Genomic DNA, 18460 nt, shown 5'->3' with positions numbered 1-18460 from the left:
CGTCTCACCTCCCCAGCTTCCCTCCCGGCCCGAGGGGCGCTCCCGCGCGTGCGGGGCGGGACACGGGCGAACCCCCCCAACCTGGTTGGCCGCCACCCCGCCCGCCCTCCCGCCGGCCCTAGCAACCGTTGCTGAGGGGCGTGACTCGGCTTCGCGGAGCCGGAAGATTCCCGCGGCTCATGAATATTTGCAGATTCAGAGGAGGCCCCGCCCCCGTTGCCTTGGCGCCCAGGCCCCTCAACCCCGCGGCCGGAAGAACAACCCCAAGTCGAAGAGAGCGCCCGGCGAAGGAGGGCGCCCGGGACCAAGTCCCCGGGGCTGGGGCACCGGGGCCGACCCCTCAGGTGAGAGCCGAGAGCGCCTTTGGGTCCGGAGCCGCAGGCCTCTCTGTCTCGTCCCGTGTCGGGGGGGAAACTGAGGCCGGGGATGGAGCAGAAAGACAGTGAGGTCCCAGTGATGCCCCAATTGTCAGATCTGGTCCCCTGGGGACCCATCCCACAACCCCTGGCCCTGCTGAGGGTCTCGCGGTCACCGGGACAGGAGGGACCCCAAGCCCTGCCTAGGGACCCACTCTGGGAGTTTCCATGATAGGGACCTAGGAGGGGAGAGGCCCTACCCTCAGAAGGGATAGCAGGTGGAGGGGACCCAGAGAGGTGATGAGCCCGGCCAGGAGCTGGTGTTAGTCTGGGCCGTGGAGAGAGAAAGGCCACCACATTTCCAACTTCGGGGGCTCACAGAGTGGCAGGGCAGGATGGGATCAGGGCCATGAACAGTGTGGACGGGTCCAGGCCAGTGAGTAGATGAGAAGAGATAGTGTCTCAGTGGGAACCTCAGCCTCCAACCCAGGCCCTGCTCCTTGGACCCCAAGACCTTTGGCTAATCTGGACCCACACTCTGGACCTAGTCATGGGCAGGACCTCAGGTCAGCTGTTCTCAAGCACGGAGGGAAGAGGGTGGCCCACTGGCGTCCCAGGCCACAGCCTGGCCAGCCCATCCCTCTCCCAGAGCCCGAGGCTGGCAGCCCTGGGGTAGGCAGAGGCAGCATCTTCCTAGGGGGCCTGGTGCTGGGGTCCTCCTTTGAGGCTCAGGGCCTTTCACCAGCTGGAGAAAGGCAGGCAGTAGAGGAACTTTTGGAAAGAAATCCTGGCCAGAAATTCCATGAGGCTCTTCGTGAGGCTCCCCTGCATGGCCTTCACCTCCTTGGGTCCTTGGTGTGTGGTCACTTTCCAGACGAGGGCACGTGGAGCCCGGGCAGCTTGTCCCAAGGCCCAACACTCCCTCCCACCCTCTCTGTCAAAGGCTAGCTGACCACCCCCGCCCCGGGGAGGGTGAATCTTGACCATCCACAGGGGGTGATAGACAAGAACAGTGGCCAGAAGCTGCATCTGCCACATTCACTGATTTTGGGGGGGATATTCTTGAGCCCCTGTTCTGCACACTGGACATGGCAGGTGAGTGTCCTGCCCATACAGAGCTCACGCTGTCTCAGGCAAGGCACTCACTCAACTGAACTGAGGGCTGTAGAAGGGGGTCGGTCTTATCAGGTAGTAAGTCCAAGAAGGTCGGGGGGGAGCACAGGGGTGGGGGTCGGCGAGGCCCTGATCCAAGGTGGAGGGAAGAAGCCAGGATTTCCGTACAGACTTCTGGCTCTACCCTCAGAGATGATTCCAGGGTCTGGGACCAGGCACAGGCATCTGTGTCTTTAAGGAGCAATGCCAGGTGAGCCTGGTGCAGGTGGACCACCTCCTGTGGGCCTGGGGGTAACGCCCAAGAGGGACAGGGTGCCTGGGAGGCCAGCCCACAGGGGATGGTCCAGAGCAACAGGCCGGGGACCCCTTTTGGAGAGGGTGGAGTTGGGGATGGAGGGAAGTGGGGATTTGAATGAAGACCAAGCATTTGCATTGGATGGATCCAGAGGGACCCTAGCGTCGGTCACCCATATGGCTGTCTTCCCAGTCAGCCGGGCCAGGTGCCCCATCAGGATGGTTGAAAGGACATAAGGGCCAGGCCCCAGGCTGACAGCCCCACACCTCTGCACCTGTTCGCTTCTGGGCCCTGTGACCTTGGCCCAGCCTGTCCCAGGTCCCTCGAGCATGGTGACCTGGCCAGGAGGCCAACCTGACTGTCTCTCTCGCAGGTGCTGCCTGGGGCCACATGCTGCCCTCTTGCCCAGATGTTTGACCCACGGTGGGGAAAAAGCAGCTTGCTCCAGGTGAGGGGGTCTCAGTGGGCACAGGGGTGGGGGGGGAGTGCCTGAGACCCTGGTCCTGAGCCCCACAGGGTCAGAGACCATCAGGTGGAGAAGGACACACAGCACAAGCCCTGAGGCAGAGGCTGCTGCTGATTACAGCAGCAAATGGGCGAACGGGACCTCGAGGCAGCCCCGCTCCCTCGCCTACATGGGACCTCAGAGGGTAGGCCGGAGCTGGCACCCCGCATGGACCCTGAAGCATGGGCAGAAACACAGGGAGGGCGGCCTGCCCAGGCCGGGGGTGTGAGCCCAGGCTGAGGGAGGAGACGGCAAGGCCCCCGGGCAGGCTGGGGCTTCACCATTACAGCCTTCTCTGGGCCAGAGGTGGGCTCCGGGGGCTTGTTGTGTGCTTGGATACATCAAGGGCTGCACAGGGTCTCGGCTGGGCTGTGGATCAGAGGAAGAGCAGAGACTGATCAGCTTTGCCCTCTGCCTACACCCAGCAGGTTGGATGTGAATGGACCAGGCCTGGGACAGAGCCCAGGGGCCTTGGCCAAGCAGAGCCAGTGTCCGAGTGCGGGAGCTGAGCTGGCAGAGCCGGCACAACCCCCGCCCCCGGAGCAAGGCCCCGGGCAGCCGAGGGGGCAGCCGCAGCGAGCTGCTGGTGGAGGAGCACCTGTCACCTGCCCGACTGGTGAGTGCCGGGGGGCTGGGCTTGGCCCGCTGGGGCCCCTGTGCCTGCTCTACCCTTGGGTCGACCCCAGGTGCTTGGTGACACAGACGTCCCCCAGGCATTCAGGCCACAGAAGGGCCCGAGCCAGGCCCATCCACAGCTTTGCTGAGCCCCTACCGTGCGCTGGGCTCCAGGGACCCCTCCGTGAACCAGAGAGAAGGCCCCTCTTTCCCGTGGGGAACAGGGTGACAGCCCATCCAAGCGCGTGGCGCACAGACTTAGGGAACCGCGAGCAGAGGAGGGCGCAGGTGTCTGCAGGGCGGGGCATCCTGGGGTCCCACTGACCTCATCTGGCGCAGTTGTTGAAGCCTTTCTCCCAAACCTGGGGTGCGGTGGCAGCCGCTCCCCCACTCCCACCCTGGGGCCCAGCAGGTTCTGCAGAGCCGTCTCGACTGCAGGTTCCTGCCCAGTGACCCCAGAGAGCAGCCCTGCACCTCCTGGTGACTGGACCCCTTCCCTTGCTGGCCATGCCCCTCGCCCGTCATTGGCCACGCTAAGGGCCAGGCACTCCCCAGCACCCCTCCAGCCCGCACAAACACTTGCACCCAGGTGAGGGACCCTTGGAGACCCTGGGGTGACGCACCCACCAACACTCAGCAGAAGGAAGCCTGGCTGCCTGAGGTCCCCACGCACTTTCCTGACCAACTCGGAGAAGGGTCCACGAGGTCTGGTCACTGCAGGTGGACAGGACACTCCCGCCGGCCCCCTCCCCACACCCCCCAGCAGCCCCTGTGTGTCCGCCCTCCAGCCGGGCCTGCAGCGCCCACAGCACCCAGGGTCCTGGTCCAGCGTGGACCCGTCAGGTCAGGCCGCCGGCCCCCGCTGCTGCACGGGCTGGGTGCTGGGTGCACGCCTTGATCAGAGCGACTCCGTCCACCCTGGGACCTCCCCCTCCCCCACCCAGCTCCTGGCGGGGGAGAGAGCCTGCCTGTGTGAGCGCGGCCCAAGCACCCCAGGACCACCCTTGCTTCCTAACGTATTTGAGTCCAGTGCCCACCATGCCAAAGCATGGCTGCTGAAGCATTTCCCTTGGTCGCTGGAACCGGGGGTCTCAGGCCTCTGTCCTCCCAGACCGTCCTGCGTGTCGCCAGCATGTGGCAACTGCTTTCTCCCTGAGGCTGAGTCTAACTGAGTCATCCTAACTCCAAGCCCTTCTTCGTTTTTTCTTCTACTGGTTTGAGCTGAGAAGCCATTTTATTTTCCAAGCCACGAGTTCCAGGACTCCTGGGCTCTCTCCACCAGCTCTGAACTCTGCCTTCTATAAAACCTCATCAAATGCAGTGAACTGTGGCCAGCTCACTCTGCCCACAATTGCCTGGCACCTCTCCACCCCCATCACAGGTTCATTGTGTGCGTCTTCTGCCATCCAGGTTACTACAGGAGACCCTTTTACCAAAAATTCCATTGTCACATGACCTGGGTCTCCATCTTTCCAGTTTCAGTAACACTCACGTCAACCCCCCCCCCCACCAGTCCCCATCCAGTGTCACATCGTTTCATCATTTTTGTTATGGTAGCTATTGGAGCTGCACCTCAGTCCCAAGTTTTGTATGAGTCAGCTATTGCTATGGTGATGCTGCGTAACAAACAACCACCAAACTCATCAGCTTACAGTGCAAGTGTGCCGTCCGTGGGTTTGAAGGAGGCTGGGGCTCGGCCGTGCTGAGCAGAGCTGGGCTTCAGGCCCGAGCTGCACTGGGTCTGTTCCATGGGTCTCGTTAGGACACCAGCACACCTCAGGGCACGCCCTTCTCTGGCAACGGCCCCACCAGCCACACAGGATCACAATCTCCACTCCTGTCACATCACACTTATTGTCCAGCTGGAGCCAATTGTAGCCGCAGTCAACATGGGTGAGGCAGGGAAATGCCTGCCACCTGCTCCAGCCTTGCAGCCAAAAGCAGGAGTTTCACTAGGGGGCGGGGCGGGGTGTGTGTAACTACTGTCCAGCTCTCAGGGCTGACTCCCCACCGACCCCTGCAGCAGGCCCTGGCCCAGGTGGATGACCTCCGACTGGTGAGCGTGCTGGAGCTGTGTGTCAACACCCACGAGAACAGCCTGGGGAACTTTGGTGAGAGCCCTTCCCCGTGCACACCCGCCACCATCACGGCCAGGCCGTGCTTGAAGGCTCGGCCTGCTCGGGCCCTGCCCACCAGGCTCTGGTCTTTGGACCACTGCACCCACAGACCTGCCCTGCACCTTGCTCTCCAGGGACTGAGAACCCTCTCCCGGGGCCCTGAGAGCATGGGACACTGGCTGGGGGGGCCGTGCTCTGGAGCCCAGTGTATGGTCTGGGCGTGCCCGCAGTTCCCCGTGGGAGGCGGCCTGTGGGCGAGACCCGCGCCAGCCAGGCTCCCCTCCCCGCAGAGTCCCGTGGCCCCGTGGCCTTCTGTGTGCCTCTGCCCCCACGGGGTGCCTCCTGCACCCTCCCCTGCTGGCCTGTGTCATTCGAGCCGGGCCTCAGACATCAGCATGTGGCCCCAAGGCTGCCCCTGGGCCTCAGAGCAGCCGTCGGGCAGCAGGGGCCGAGGGGCGCTGACGCCTCTGAAGGTGCAAAGGGCGGCAGGGCCTGCGCTGACCTCTCTTCCTGCGGCCCCACAGGGCTGCACCTGCCCAACCTCAGCCAGCTGAAGCTGAACGGCAGCTGCCTGGGCTCCCTGAGGTGAGTGTCCACCCCCCGCGGTGGTCACAGGGGAGGGCGTGCTGCCAGCCTGGGTGGGGTCCTGGGCCTCCCACTATCTCCGGCTCCCGGCCCTAACACCCACCCCTGGTCACGTCGCCCACCCCTGGTCAGAGGGAGGCCCCGCTGAGGGTGACGCCAGCCACCCGGAGCCTGCAGTCAGGGTCAGGCTGGCCACGCCAGGCTTTGTGGCTGACGAGGTCTCCAGGGACCTCCCTGTGGTGCCCGGAAGGCGCCCACTGACCTTCGGCAGAGGACCCCCCAACCCGCGAGCCTGGGCGGCTCATCACCAACCAGCCTCTGGATTTGGGGCGTCCCCACACCCCTCACCACAGCCCAGGGCTGTGTCCCCGTGCTGGTGGGGCCGTAGCTGGGGGCTGAGCCGGCCCCCATCAGCCCAGCGAGACGAGCAGAGGAGCACGGCCGCTGCTGACCAGCCGGACCTCAGGCCCCACGTGAAACACAGCAGCATCTTAATAGCTTAAAGGACAAAATGCAAAACTCAGGACAGATTAAGGTTTTTTCTTACTTCGTCGGTCTGGAAAGAACAAAGCTGAAGTAATATCAGAGTTTATTGGGTGTTTGAACAAAATGGGTGTCAGGAAAACCCTGCTGGGATTTTTTTTTTTTGGTTTTTTTTTTCTTATAAATTTATTTATTTATTTAATTTTGGCTGTGTTGGGTCTTCGTTGCTGCGTGCGGGCTTTCTCTAGTTGTGGTGAGTGGGGGCTACATTTCATTGCGGTGCGTGGGCTTCTCATTGCGGTGGCTTCTCGTGTTTCGGAGCACGGGCTCTAGGCGCATGGGCCTCAGTAGTTGTGGCACGCGGACTCAGCAGCTGTGGCTCGCAGGCTCTAGAGCGCAGGCTCAGTAGTTGTGGCACACGGGCTTAGTTGCTCCGCGGCATGTGGGATTCTCCCGGACCAGGGCTCGAACCCGCGTCCCCTGCATTGGCAGGCGGATTCCTAACCACTGCCCCACAAGGGAAGCCCAACCCTGCTGGTTTTATGCGGCCAGACAGCCGTCCTGGGGCAGCGGGAGGCCAGTCCCAATTCTAGAAAGTTCTCCTGATGTTTTAAATGGGCTGTAAGTATCCAGTCATTTCCAGGGAAGATGATAAAGGTATTCATTAAGCAGCCTTGCACGATTTTTCCTATTTGTACTGCTGTTTGTCGAATAAACATCAAAAAGAATTTGAAAAACACCTGAAATCCTAGAAGTGGAAGCAAAGAAGATCAGAGGCCACGTGGCCCCTGTGGGCAGGGACAAGCAGGCGGATGCCAACTTCCATGGCTCCTGCGTGGCTCCTGGGCCTGCAAGGAAGGGTCTGGAAAGCGGGCTCTCGGAATTGCCTTTAGTACTGATACATGGTTCAGCAATATTCTGACGGAGACGTCAATACTTTAAGTTAACAAAGACAAAGAAAATCATATTTACTCCTTCATTATTAAGGCTTACAAATTAGCTCAAAGAACAATAAAATATATAGAAAACGTATGAAATAAAGGATGGAAACTACAAAGAGAAGTGGAAGGTATAAAATTAAATATTTGTTACCATTTGTAACAAAACAAAATATTTGATTTCGAAAACAAAATCAATTCCAAGAAAAAAGTCATGATTTATATAAAACATGTGTTCTGTTCCTTGAAAACAACAGTGAAAAATGTAAGGAATTTTTAAGTTGTCTGTTAGCGAATCCCGAAACTTGGCCGAATGTTGTTTGCAAATCTCCACGGAGTGATAGTAAACAAATATTTGTAAAAGGAAACTAATTCAATATGACAGTGCAATGAAGTAGTATTACAGCTTAGCTGATGACAGAGATAGTCAAGCCATTAAAACCTCAGGCAGTGTTATGAGGACTGGAAAGTAATCTTCATGTGATGGCTGTCACTTCATCCAAAGCTGAGAGAGAATTCAGCCCCTGAAAGTGTCACTGACGTGAGGACAGATGGGGCTGGTTTCCAGGCCAGCCAGCATCCGACAAGAGCATCCTTCACCAGGACCACTGTGTGGGGAAACCGCAGTAACAATCTCTGAAACTCAACAACTAACTTGGAGATCATTAAAATGATTGAAGGGACAGTTCTCGCTACAACTTAATCGTGTGTGTGTCCCCTGAAGACTCTCCACCCTTCCTCCTCCCGTGAACTCAGACCATGGTGGCTTTCACTTAAGCAGAAACCCCTCATTTTGATTTGTTCCAGTCCATCAGTTCTGGCTGGTGTTGTGGGTGTTTTTTAGGAGGTTTGTCTGCACCCCGAGGTCTTGGAGATATTCTACTTTTTCTTCTATTCACTTACGGTCTCACTTTTCACTTTCGGGTCTTTAATCCTACTTATCTGCGAGGTTGCTTCCACTCCTGATATGAGATGGGGACCCAGTTCTGTTTAGCACCACCTGGTGAGTCGGTTTTCCCAGCATCGTCTACCCCAGACCCACGCAGACACGCTGGCGGAGTGAGGAGCTCTCCATTGTCACAGTCTTTATTGGCGCGGCTTTGTGTTAATCTGTAACATGTTACCCTCATCTTAGTTTTCCTTTTTCCAAACTGACCTAGCTATTCCTAAACGCTTATTCTTGCATTTGAGTTTTACGATCAGTTTGCTGGGTTTCACACACCCTAATCTTTCAGGATTTTGTTTTGTTTTGTTTTGGAATTTTAAAAAGTCACATGCTCATTTGGGTTAATTTTTACGTTATATACATCCATGAATATGGTATAGCTCTCCATTCATGTGTGCTTTAATGTTTTTAATAGAGTCTTTAAACTTCTTCTGTAAAGTTCATAGGTTAGAACGCTTTCAGCTGCAAGTTACAGAAACCTGCATCCAACCGGCCTGAGCAGTGAGAAATTGTTTATCCCTTAAGTGCCTAAGGACCACGGGCCAAACCCTGTTCTAAGCACAGAGGATATGTCAGGGAACAGAACAGGTGAGAATCCCTATCTCTGAGGGCACACAAGGAGCCCGGTGGTGGCTCACTCAGCCGGTGGCCCCTCAGGATGTGGCCCCCATCCCCATGCCTGGGGCTGCTGCAGCCACGTTGGTGGGCTGAGGGAGTGTGGTAGCTAGTCTTCTAGGGTTGCTGAACAAAGCACCACGAACCAGGTGTCTTGAACAGCAGAAACTGACTCCCTCAGGTGTGGAGGCCATGAGTCAAGATCAAGGTGTATCTCCTTCTGAGGCAGAGGGAGAACCCAGCTCACTCCTCACTCCTGGGGGTTTGCTGGCCACCTTTGACGTTACTTGGCTTGTAGACTCATCACCCCAATCCCTGCCTTCAGCTCACGTGGCCTTCTTCTCCCTGTGTCTGGATCCAAATTTCCCCTTTTTGTAAGGACACCAATCATATTGGATTAGGGCCCACCTCATCTCCACCAATTACATCTTCAGAGACCCTGTTTCCATGTCAGGTCACATTCTGAGGTCCTGGAGGTTAGGACTACAACATATGAATTTGGGGGTGGGGGGAGGATGCAATTCATCCCATAACAGGAAATGTGCCCTCCTGTGTCCATCAGTAAGAACAAGAAGGTTCCCAGCATTCTTCTGTGTTTCTTTGGCCGGAACTGTATCATGTATACACTCTCTTACACCAACCACTAGCAAGGGATTGGAATTATGATTGGAGTGGGCTAACCAGGACCCCCACCTGTGCACCCCTCTGCCACTTGGGACAGGGCAGGACACCAGCCTCCTCTGAAGGCAGGGCTCCCTGAAACCGGAACTGAATTAATTCCCACATACTTATAGTATTTTTATAATCATGGATGAGGTCCTGATTCTGCTGTATTCTGTTTGATTGTTGCAAATTTAGAGAAACACTATGCTGATTTAGAATAGATTTTTTAAATTTTTATTTTATTAACTTTTATTGGAGTATAGTTGCTTTACAATATTGTGTTAGTTTCTACTGTACAGCAAAGTGAATCAGCTATATGTATACATATATGCCCTCTTTTTTGGATTTCCTAGAATAGATTTTTTAAATCAATACAACAATTGATTTTTATAAATGGGTCTATTGCCTCTGGCAATAGTGTACCTTTGTTTTGTATTTAACATTATTGCCAAACTCTCCTATTAATTCAAATAATTTGTTAATTCAGATGGGTTTCTGTATTGATGGTGATGTTATCAGCAAGTTACGAGTGCTATCTTTCACTCAAATCCTCCTGCTCCTTTTTCTTGTCTTGTTGCTTTGGCCAGGATCTACTAGCCAGTACGATGTTAGACAGCGGCAACGACAGTAGCAGGCATCCTTGGTTGGTTCCCGATCTTAACGGGTATGTGTCTGGGTTCCTCTGCATCTATTGACATGATCATAAAATGATATTTCTCCTTTAGTCTATTTATGCACTGGATTCCACTGACAGATTTTGTGATGGTAATTCATCCTTACATTCCTGCAGTAACACTACTTGATGAGTTATTTTTAAATCACTGTAACGTTAAAATAATATTTGCTTTGCAATTTTCACATCAGTCTTCATGAGTGATAGTGCTTTAATTCCCCAGTTTGTACTTCTCTGGTCCTGGAATCAACGACTGACTCAGACGGGGCCCTCCCTTTTATTGTTCTCTTCAACTGCTTAATTTTTTGAAACTTCCTGTACAAGAAATTATTGTGGAAGATAGAGATTGTCTATTCCATGATAGATTTTACTTCTAAAGCTGATCCAGATCCAGGGACTTGGCGGGGGTGGGGGGAGGGGTGTTAATCACTGTTTAATTTCTTTAGTGGTTATTAGTCTAGTTTTCTTTCTTTTGGCACCAGCTTTGTCTAGTTTTCATGAATGTTGGTATATAGTTTGTTCATAATGGTTTTTGTTGTTTTAAATTGCTGCTATAGCCATAATTATTCCTCTTTTTAAGTTCCATACATTTATTTGCATTGTCCCTCTGTTCATCCTTGATCAGTCCTGCCAGAGGATTGTCTATTAAGTTTTTAAAGAATCAGCACTGGGCTCTGTTAATCTTCTCTATGGTTTTTCTAGTTATTACTGGTTCTATTCTAATCTTGATTACATCTTTCCTTCGTGTTCTCTTGTTATTTGCTGTTGTTCTTTTTCCAGCTCCTTGAGCTGAATGCTTAGCTTAATTATTCTACTCCTTCCAGTTTTTTGATAAATATATTTAAAGATCTAACTTTCTAGGGCTTCTCTGGTGGTGCAGTGGTTAAGAATCCACCTGCCAATGCAGGGGACACGGGTTCGAGCCCTGGTCCAGGAAGATCCCACATGGCGCGGAGCAACTAAGCCCGTGCACCACAACTACTAAGCCTGCACTCTAGAGCCCGCGAGCCACAACTACTGAGCCCACATGCTGCAACTACTGAAGCTCGTGCGCCTAAAACCCGTGCTCCACAACAAGAGAAACCACCGCAATGAGAAGCCCACGCACTACAACAGAGAAGCCCCCGCTCACTGCAACTAGAGAAAAGCCCGCACACAGCAACGAAGACCCAATGCAGCCAAAAATAAATAAATAAATTAATTAATTTTAAAAAATAAAATAAAAAATAAAAGAATCCTGGAGGGCAGCTAGCAGAGGCTTGGCATGTGCAGAACTGTAATCTTTGCAGAAGTGAAGAGAAACAATAGAACCTAACAGTTGTTTAAAGAATAAAGAAAACTTGTCAGACATAAAAGAAAACTTTCATCTACAGATTGAAATAAAAAACTGAAACTGAATTGCCAACCCTGAAACATATCCTAATAAAGTTCCTGGACTTCAAGACACAGATCATATTGGGGGCAGCCAAGGAAAGAGATCAAGTCTTCCTTTAAGAAGAGAAAAAAAAGGAAGTTTTCCTCAGACTTCTCCATAGAAACACTCAAAGCCAGAAGACAGTAGAATGATGTCTACACAGCCCAGCAGAAAGACGGTATGAATCAAGAATTTCATACCCAGCCAACATTTTGGAATGAGTAAGAGATTAAGGAAAATAGTTTGATTAGCCCCTCTTGAAGGAATCATGAGACGCAAATTTCAGCCAATTAAAAGACTGGAAAATGCATTGAAGGCAATAGACGGGGGAGAAACATGGAATCTCTGTAACTAAAGGTGGAGATTACGGTAACAGCACAAAACTTAAAAAACACAACATACAGGGCTTCCCTGGTGGCGCAGTGGTTGAGAATCTGCCTGCCAATGCAGGGGACACGGGTTCGAGCCCTGGTCTGGGAAGATCCCACATGCCACGGAGCAACTAGGCCTGTGAGCCACAACTACTGAGCCTGCGCATCTGGAGCCTGTGTTCCGCAACAAGAGAGGCCGCAATAGTGAGAGGCCCGCGCACCGCGGTGAAGAGTGGCCCCCACTTGCCGCAACTAGAGAAAGCCCTCGCACAGAAACAAAGACCCAACACAGCCAAAAATAAATTAATTAATTTAAAAAAATAGAATCTAGGCAATAAAATAAAGTCTAACCTTTTAAAACAAAAAACAGAAAACGCAACATACAGGTTAATCGGTGGATGAGACGTAACCGAAGGGGAATTTGTGAACCGGAAGATGGGCCCCAGCGATGCAGAAAGGTGAGGCAGGCCAGGAACACCTCAGAGGTGAGGAGGCGGCTTCACGTGGACCAGGGGAGCAGGCAGAACCCCCAAAGCAGGAGGAAGAGCAGATGCCAAGACCCGGGGTGCCACAGTGCAGGTGCGATTCAGGACCATGGGGAGACCAGAGCTGCTGGAGCTGGGGCAGGGAGGGCAGGGTGGCCAGCAAGGACCAACGTGCACCACCTCATCACCGCAGGGAAGCCCCTCACCTCAGCATCTCCAGTGAGTCAGCACTTCCAGGCAGCATTTCAGACCCTCACTCCCAATCTGAATGCCCAAGAAGCTATTAATAGTATAATTAGGAATATAGCAATACCCCCAGCATGAAAGGGAAAAGTCAGGACAAACCCACAGGACCCCAGAGGAAGCAGACAATGCCAGGAGGGGAGTAAAACGTCCAGGCACCTTCAGTGAATGTTCTGAGAGACACAGAAGAAGACATGGCTTCTTTGCACCCTCAAAACAAGAACAGAATGCCATGAAATAAGATCAGAGAACAACGAAGGGCGCTTGGGAATTAAATGTATGAGGGCTGACAAAAAGTGTTACCGGCATTGTTGGAAGACAAGAGAATCTCCCAGAAAGCAGAGGAAAGGCAAAGAGATGGAAATGGGAGAGAGAAGGGATGAGAACAAGCTCTTTCTCAGAGACCACACGTGAGAGGCTGAGCTCCAGATATGAGAGCAGAGACCGCGAGGAGAGAAAATACAAAAGGGAACATCCCAGAAGCTGATGGAAAGGATGTGCAACAGTGGGCCGGTGCCCGGACAGGAGACGAGGGTCACCCAGGCTGAGAGGACCCCGCGGGCAGAGGTGGGGCCCACTGAGGTCGGGGGCAGATGGGAGAGCCCCGGCCTGCCCACTGGCAGGGGAGCGGCCGCCAAGGGAGGGTGGCACAAACAAGTCCCAGGTGGGGGCAAGGGGACGGGCTGTGACACAGGGAAATCATCCACAAAAGAGGCCGGGGGGAAGGAAGGAGGGAGGACACCCTGGCTGACCCCGCTGGGGAGGGGACATCTCGCCCACACCCACTGCAGCGGGCAGCGGCCGTCTAGCACGAGGGCAGCTCCCGCGGCCAGGCCCGGACCCTGCAGGGGTTGGATAAGGTGCCCAAGACAGGCGGCTGCAGCCAGGAGGGAAGACAGGGGGCCGGGGGCTCTGGAGCCCCTTCCTCGGCCTGGAGGCCACCCAAGCCAGTCACAACTGTCCCTGCACCTGGAGACAGCCAGATGTGGGTGGCGGCTGGGCAGGAGGCGTGGCACAGGGCCTTCACGGCCACCGAGACACGACCCTCCGCCCCAGGACAGCACTGACCAGCCAACCCGACCCTCTGCAGGGACCTGGGCACCTCCCTGGGCCGCCTGCAGGTGCTGTGGCTGGCTCGCTGCGGCCTGGCTGACCTGGACGGCATCGGCTCCTTCCCGGCCCTGAAGGTGGGTCTGCGGTGCTCTGGGGAGTGCAGGGGGCCCAGGGGCCCTGACTGAGCCCCCTCGTGCCCCCCAGGAACTCTACCTTTCCTACAACGACGTCTCGGACCTGAGCCCGCTGTGCCTGCTTGAGCAGCTGGAGGTGCTGGACCTGGAGAGCAACTGCGTGGAGGACCCGGGGCAGCTGTGCTACCTGCAGCTGTGCCCGCGGCTGGCCTCGCTCACCCTGGAGGGCAACCCGCTATGCCTGCGGCCCGGCCCCGGCCCCGCCCACCAGGTGGGCACCGGGCGGGGAGGCGCTCTGTAGCTCCAGCCTCTCGGCCCAGGCACTGCTTTGCCCACCTGAATGCCGGCCGGGTCGCAGGGTATCCCAGGGCACACGCCTAGGGCACGCCCGCTTGTTGCTGGGGGCTTCTTCACTGGGAGCTCATTCCCATGTGGCTGGAGGCCCGGCGGCTGCCAGCTCGTCCTCCTGGGCCAGGACCGGACTCCGAAGGGCCACGCGTACACCCCAAGAGGTCTGTGCACACGCCATGGGGAACCACGCGTGTTCTGTACAGTCTCCACTTAGAGTCGTGTACACAAGCACACACGCTCACATACACACACCACCCGTGCAGGCCCCGTTCAGAGGCAGCCCCAGCCCCTGCAGCGCTGCTCGTGAGCCGGGGGCCTGTGCACACCGCCCGCGGCTGCACACACCCCCGCACCGCCCGTGAACACCCAGAGCTCACACGCCTGCCCAGCTACTCATGGTGCCCACGCACAGCGGCCGCCCACTGGGCCGGAGCTCTGAGTTCAGGCAGCTCCGCAGGCCAGAGGGCACCCCTGGACCCTGGCAGTGAGCCCAGAGAGTGAGATCATGCGTGGGTAAGAGCCCAGGGCCCCTGCAGTCCCTGCTGTCCCAGAGTGACCCCGGCTGGCCTGGCAGCCTGGGCAGAGAGAGATGGCATCCCCGACCCCCCAGTTCCCCTGCACTGCCCCCCAGCAGGTCTGGGGACAGCGGCTACGGGGCGATGCTGGCCTGACGGGCCCACCGGACGCAGGCCTGCCACCCCCACCGCAGGTGCCCCAGGGCTACAACTACCGGGCAGAGGTCAGGAAGCTCATCCCCCAGCTGCAGGTCTTGGATGAGTTGCCGGCCACACACACACGCCTGCCGACCTCCCGGAAGCTGGACCACGACTGGCTCATGGTGAAGGAGGCCATCAAGGAGGGCAGCGTCCTGCACAGCCTGCTCCCGGGGCTGGGTACAGACGGAAGCCGTCCAGGGTCCTCGGGCTGGGGCTGCCCCAGGAGAGGGCTCCACCCCCCCACCCCTGACCCCGCCCACAGGTCTCTCAGAGACGGAGAGCCGCCTCGTGTCGCTTCTCAGCCTCGAACCACCACCCCACCCCACCCCACCCCCGCCTGCCCCGTCCCCAGAGCCCTGCACACCCACCCCCAGGCCAGGACACCCTCCCTGTGAGCAACCCTGGTGGGAGCCTCCCCAACCCTCCTCAGGGGGAAAGGAGGGCCAAACCTGCCCCCTGGTGGCGCTGGGCCTCGGGCACACAGACGCTGGGTGGTGGGGGGCCCTGCTCCGTGGACAGGGTTCAGCTGGGGGGCTCCTGGGGGGCCGGCTGGCGTGGGCCGTGATGACCTCTGATTTTGACTGTTGTGCAGGTCGTCCCCACGGATCCCCCGTTTGGAGACTCAGCCCCGAGCTATGCTCACCTGAGACCCAGCGCAGGGCCCCCAGGCCCTGGCCCCGCTCCCTGCTGGTCCCCGGGGGCCTCCTGCCTGAAGGCCTTCTTCCCCAGGGCCCAGCCCCAGAGGACGACGCCAGCAGCCTCACCCACGGTAGGCGACCCACCTCGGCGTGAAGCTGCCCTGTAGCCCCTCAGTCCCGAACTAGGCCCAGCCGCACCCTCTTCTTCAGGTGCCGGCCGGGTCCTCTGTGGAAACCCCACCAAAGGCCTGCAGGAGCGTCGGCACCAGCGCCAGGTACAGCCTGCTCCCCCCCCGAAGGCCGTGCCCCGGCCTGACGCGCCTGCCCCGGCACCCCCCCAAGGCCGTGCCCCTGAGCCAGCCCCTCCCTCCCCAGGCTGGGGCACACCCACAGAGGCTGCCGCCTCCCGGGCCGGAAGACCTGGCCACCCGGGCCTCCGCCCCAGGGCCTGACCCTGCAGACAGCCGCCGCCGCCTGGCCTCGGCCGGGCTTCCGGCCTCGAGGGAGCTGCGCCTGCGGTGGGTGCTCCGTGCCCCCCACCCTGGCCCTGCCAGCCTGTGTGTCCCGACAGGCGGGGGCTTATGGCTGGGACCTGCCTTGGCTGAGTGGTCGCTGGTCCTCCGGGTGGCTGGAGGGGCTGGTCATGGGAGCCCAAGGCTGGGGGACCAGCCCAGGGTCACACTCATTTGGGGTTGGCTCCAAAGGAGGGGCAGGGCTGCAGCCTCTCCCCTTCCCCGCACCCCAGTCCCCTCCCCAGTAGGTGCCTGGAGTCCCGGGAGGAGGGGGCCGCCGCCCCCGGGAGCCCACAGAGGGGCCCTGAAGAAGAGCAGGACAAGGCTGGGCCCGAGACTCGCCCCAGCCCCCCGAGCCTGGCCCCAGGTACCGGCGTGACCGCGCACACCGGCTCAGACCGGCTCTGCCCCCTCCTCAGCCAGGCTCTGAGATGGGTGGGACAGGGAGGTCCTCCCTTGGGGGTGGGGTCTCACGACCGAGGGGTTCCAACCCCAAGTCCCCCTCCCCTGAGCCCATGGGACCATGTGGCCACCGGGGCTGGGTGAGAGACAGAGAGAAGGCCCTCCAGAGAAGGGCAGTGTGAGCAGAGGCCAGAGGGGTCCTGAATGAAAGAGCAAGTGGCCCCAGGGTGGGGGCAATGAGGGGCCAGGATCAACAAGCAGGACAGCCCCACCAGAAGTCCTGAGGGGAGCATGGCACAAGGCCAGCAAAGGGAGCAAGGCCACCAGATGGGCAGGAGACCAAGGCGGGGAGGGGTACTGCCCTTCCTCTGCAGACAGGGCCTATGCTGGGCTCAGGACACAGAATTAAGCCAGGCGAGGCCCTCCCTCAGGGATACTGGCTTCAGAGTGACCATGGCTGAGAGGAGCAAATGCAGAGCCTGTGAGGCAGAGAGACCCCTCACCCAGCAGGCCCCAGGGAGGCTTCCTGGAGGAAGGGTCTGAACCGACTGGCAGGACAGCTGGGTGGGCAAACCTGGGGAGGGGGCGTTGTAAGCAGGGGCCACAGGAGGGTAGGCTGCAAGATTGGCCCAATGACCCTCGGGGTGGCGTGGCATTGGGGGCGGGTGCACATCAAGGAAGCCAGGATGGAGCAGGGACAGGGCAGGTCAAAGCTCTGCACTTCCTGTGCCGGCTGCGGCCTGTGGGGAGGGGCTGGGGAAGGTGGGCCATGAGACAGCCAGGAGGGGTGGAAAGGTGGAGGGGGAGCAGGCAGGCAGCCAGGAGTAGTGGCTGGAGGGGTGACAGCCAGTGAGGGACAAAGGGGTGCCAGGACCTCCTACTCCAGTCCGGGCCCGGGTGGGCTCTGGGTGACCACGGACACACCCGCCCAGCCTGCCCTCAGGTGGGTGCCAGGGCCTCGCTCTATAGGGGAGGTTTGGGAACTGCCCCAGGGCCACCAGCCTGTGAGCATGCCCTGGGGGACAGGACCCAGTGACCCAAAGCCAGAGCCCAGATTTCCCCAGAGATGGGTCCAGCTCAAGCAAAGGTCAGAGGTCACAGGGCCGAGGGGCCACAGCTTCCCTGGGGAGCACAGGAAGTGGGGCAGTGGGGTGCTGCCTTGGGGGGGAGGGTGAAGGGCTAAGGGGAGGAGCCACAGTGGACACTGCAGCCCTGCCCATGGTGACTGCCCCAAGTGACTCCTTGGGGGCCCTTGTCTGACGTGCTCTTTCCTTCTTTTCCAGAGCCTTCCAGGACCTTGGGCTACAACCTGATCCCCTCTCCTCCCAAGTCCCTCACGCCATCTGACAGGGGCAACAGCTCCTGGGGGTCCACAGATCTGCAGTTCCGGGGGCGTCGCCTCAGAGCCCTGGGTAGTCTGGGGCCTGGCCTGGGTCAGGGGCTGGCTGCAGTGACTGCTCTGAGAGCCCTAGAGGTGGCCTCAGGCCCCAGCCCTCGAGCCGAAGGCTGTCCAGGCCCAAAGCCAGCACCAGATCCAGCGGCCAGACCCCCAGCCTCCGGTGCATGCCGCACCTGAACCTCATGACCCCAGCCCAACCCCACCCCTAGTGTACACCACTACCCACTGCCAGGCTGGCCTGGGCGGTAGGCAAGGGCCCCAGGGCGATCGTGGGAGCCCCCGTGTGAACTCTGGCCTCACAGAACCCAGAGCACCTGGGCGGGTGTGTTGGGGGGTGGGAAGTGAGCCTGGTACAGGAGAGGACCCTCTTGGTAGAGGGAAGTTAGGAGTTGGGACCACCAAGGGTGGGAAGAGGGAGAGCCCAGGATAGGATGGTCCAGCTCGCCACCGCTGGCCCAGCTGCCCACCTCTTCCGTGTGGCCTGGCCTTCCCAGGAAGAGTAGGCCTGGAAGAGAGCAGACTGGGCCCAGGCTGGAGCTGGGCCCTGTCCATCCCCTGGCCAGCCCTCCAGCTGCCCCAGGGCTCTGAGCCACCCTTGGGCTGCCGTGGTCCCGAGCAGAGGCGCTTGCCCTAGGCCAGCCAGGGTGCAACCACGCCTCCCATCCCTGGTGGACTTGTGGGGTTCCCCCGCGCGGGGATGGGGTGGCCAGCTCCCTCCTCTTGGGGCCGGATACCCGGAAACCAAGCGAATCATTTTCACGAATCATTTTCGACTGTCAGGCGTACAGAAATGCGGTTTACTTGGTAGGCGGCGTTGGTTCAATAAACCATGCAGCTG

General features: G+C 58.1%; 1 protein-coding gene across 1 annotated transcript; it reads left to right on the top strand.

Annotated features, from left to right (window-relative positions):
• The first annotated feature begins 169 nt into the window (after positions 1-169).
• On the top strand, positions 170-18456 carry LRRC56 (leucine rich repeat containing 56). The gene is made up of 13 exons (XM_068534337.1): positions 170-344; positions 2138-2212; positions 2695-2885; positions 4908-4995; positions 5526-5586; positions 13508-13604; positions 13675-13875; positions 14665-14848; positions 15264-15440; positions 15520-15584; positions 15685-15827; positions 16055-16188; positions 17507-18456. The coding sequence occupies exons 3-13, from the start codon at positions 2709-2711 to the stop codon at positions 17797-17799; spliced, it is 1620 nt and encodes a 539-aa protein (XP_068390438.1). The 5' UTR covers positions 170-344; positions 2138-2212; positions 2695-2708; the 3' UTR covers positions 17800-18456.
• The last annotated feature ends 4 nt before the right edge of the window (positions 18457-18460 follow it).

Source organism: Eschrichtius robustus, unplaced genomic scaffold, assembly GCF_028021215.1.
Source record: "Eschrichtius robustus isolate mEscRob2 unplaced genomic scaffold, mEscRob2.pri scaffold_281, whole genome shotgun sequence".
Taxonomy (NCBI): domain Eukaryota; kingdom Metazoa; phylum Chordata; class Mammalia; order Artiodactyla; family Eschrichtiidae; genus Eschrichtius; species Eschrichtius robustus.
The sequence above is the reverse complement of the archived record's forward strand: the minus strand, read 5'-3'. Positions and strand labels throughout refer to the sequence as shown.

Bases quoted from the DNA above. Each gene is read 5' to 3' on its own strand.
- LRRC56 (XM_068534337.1), top strand. From the start codon at position 2,709: ATGGACCAGGCCTGGGACAGAGCCCAGGGGCCTTGGCCAAGCAGAGCC. The intron at 15,441-15,519 runs GTAGGCGACCCA...CCTCTTCTTCAG, and splicing joins CGCCAGCAGCCTCACCCACG to GTGCCGGCCGGGTCCTCTGT. The intron at 16,189-17,506 runs GTACCGGCGTGA...CTTCTTTTCCAG, and splicing joins CCCCCCGAGCCTGGCCCCAG to AGCCTTCCAGGACCTTGGGC.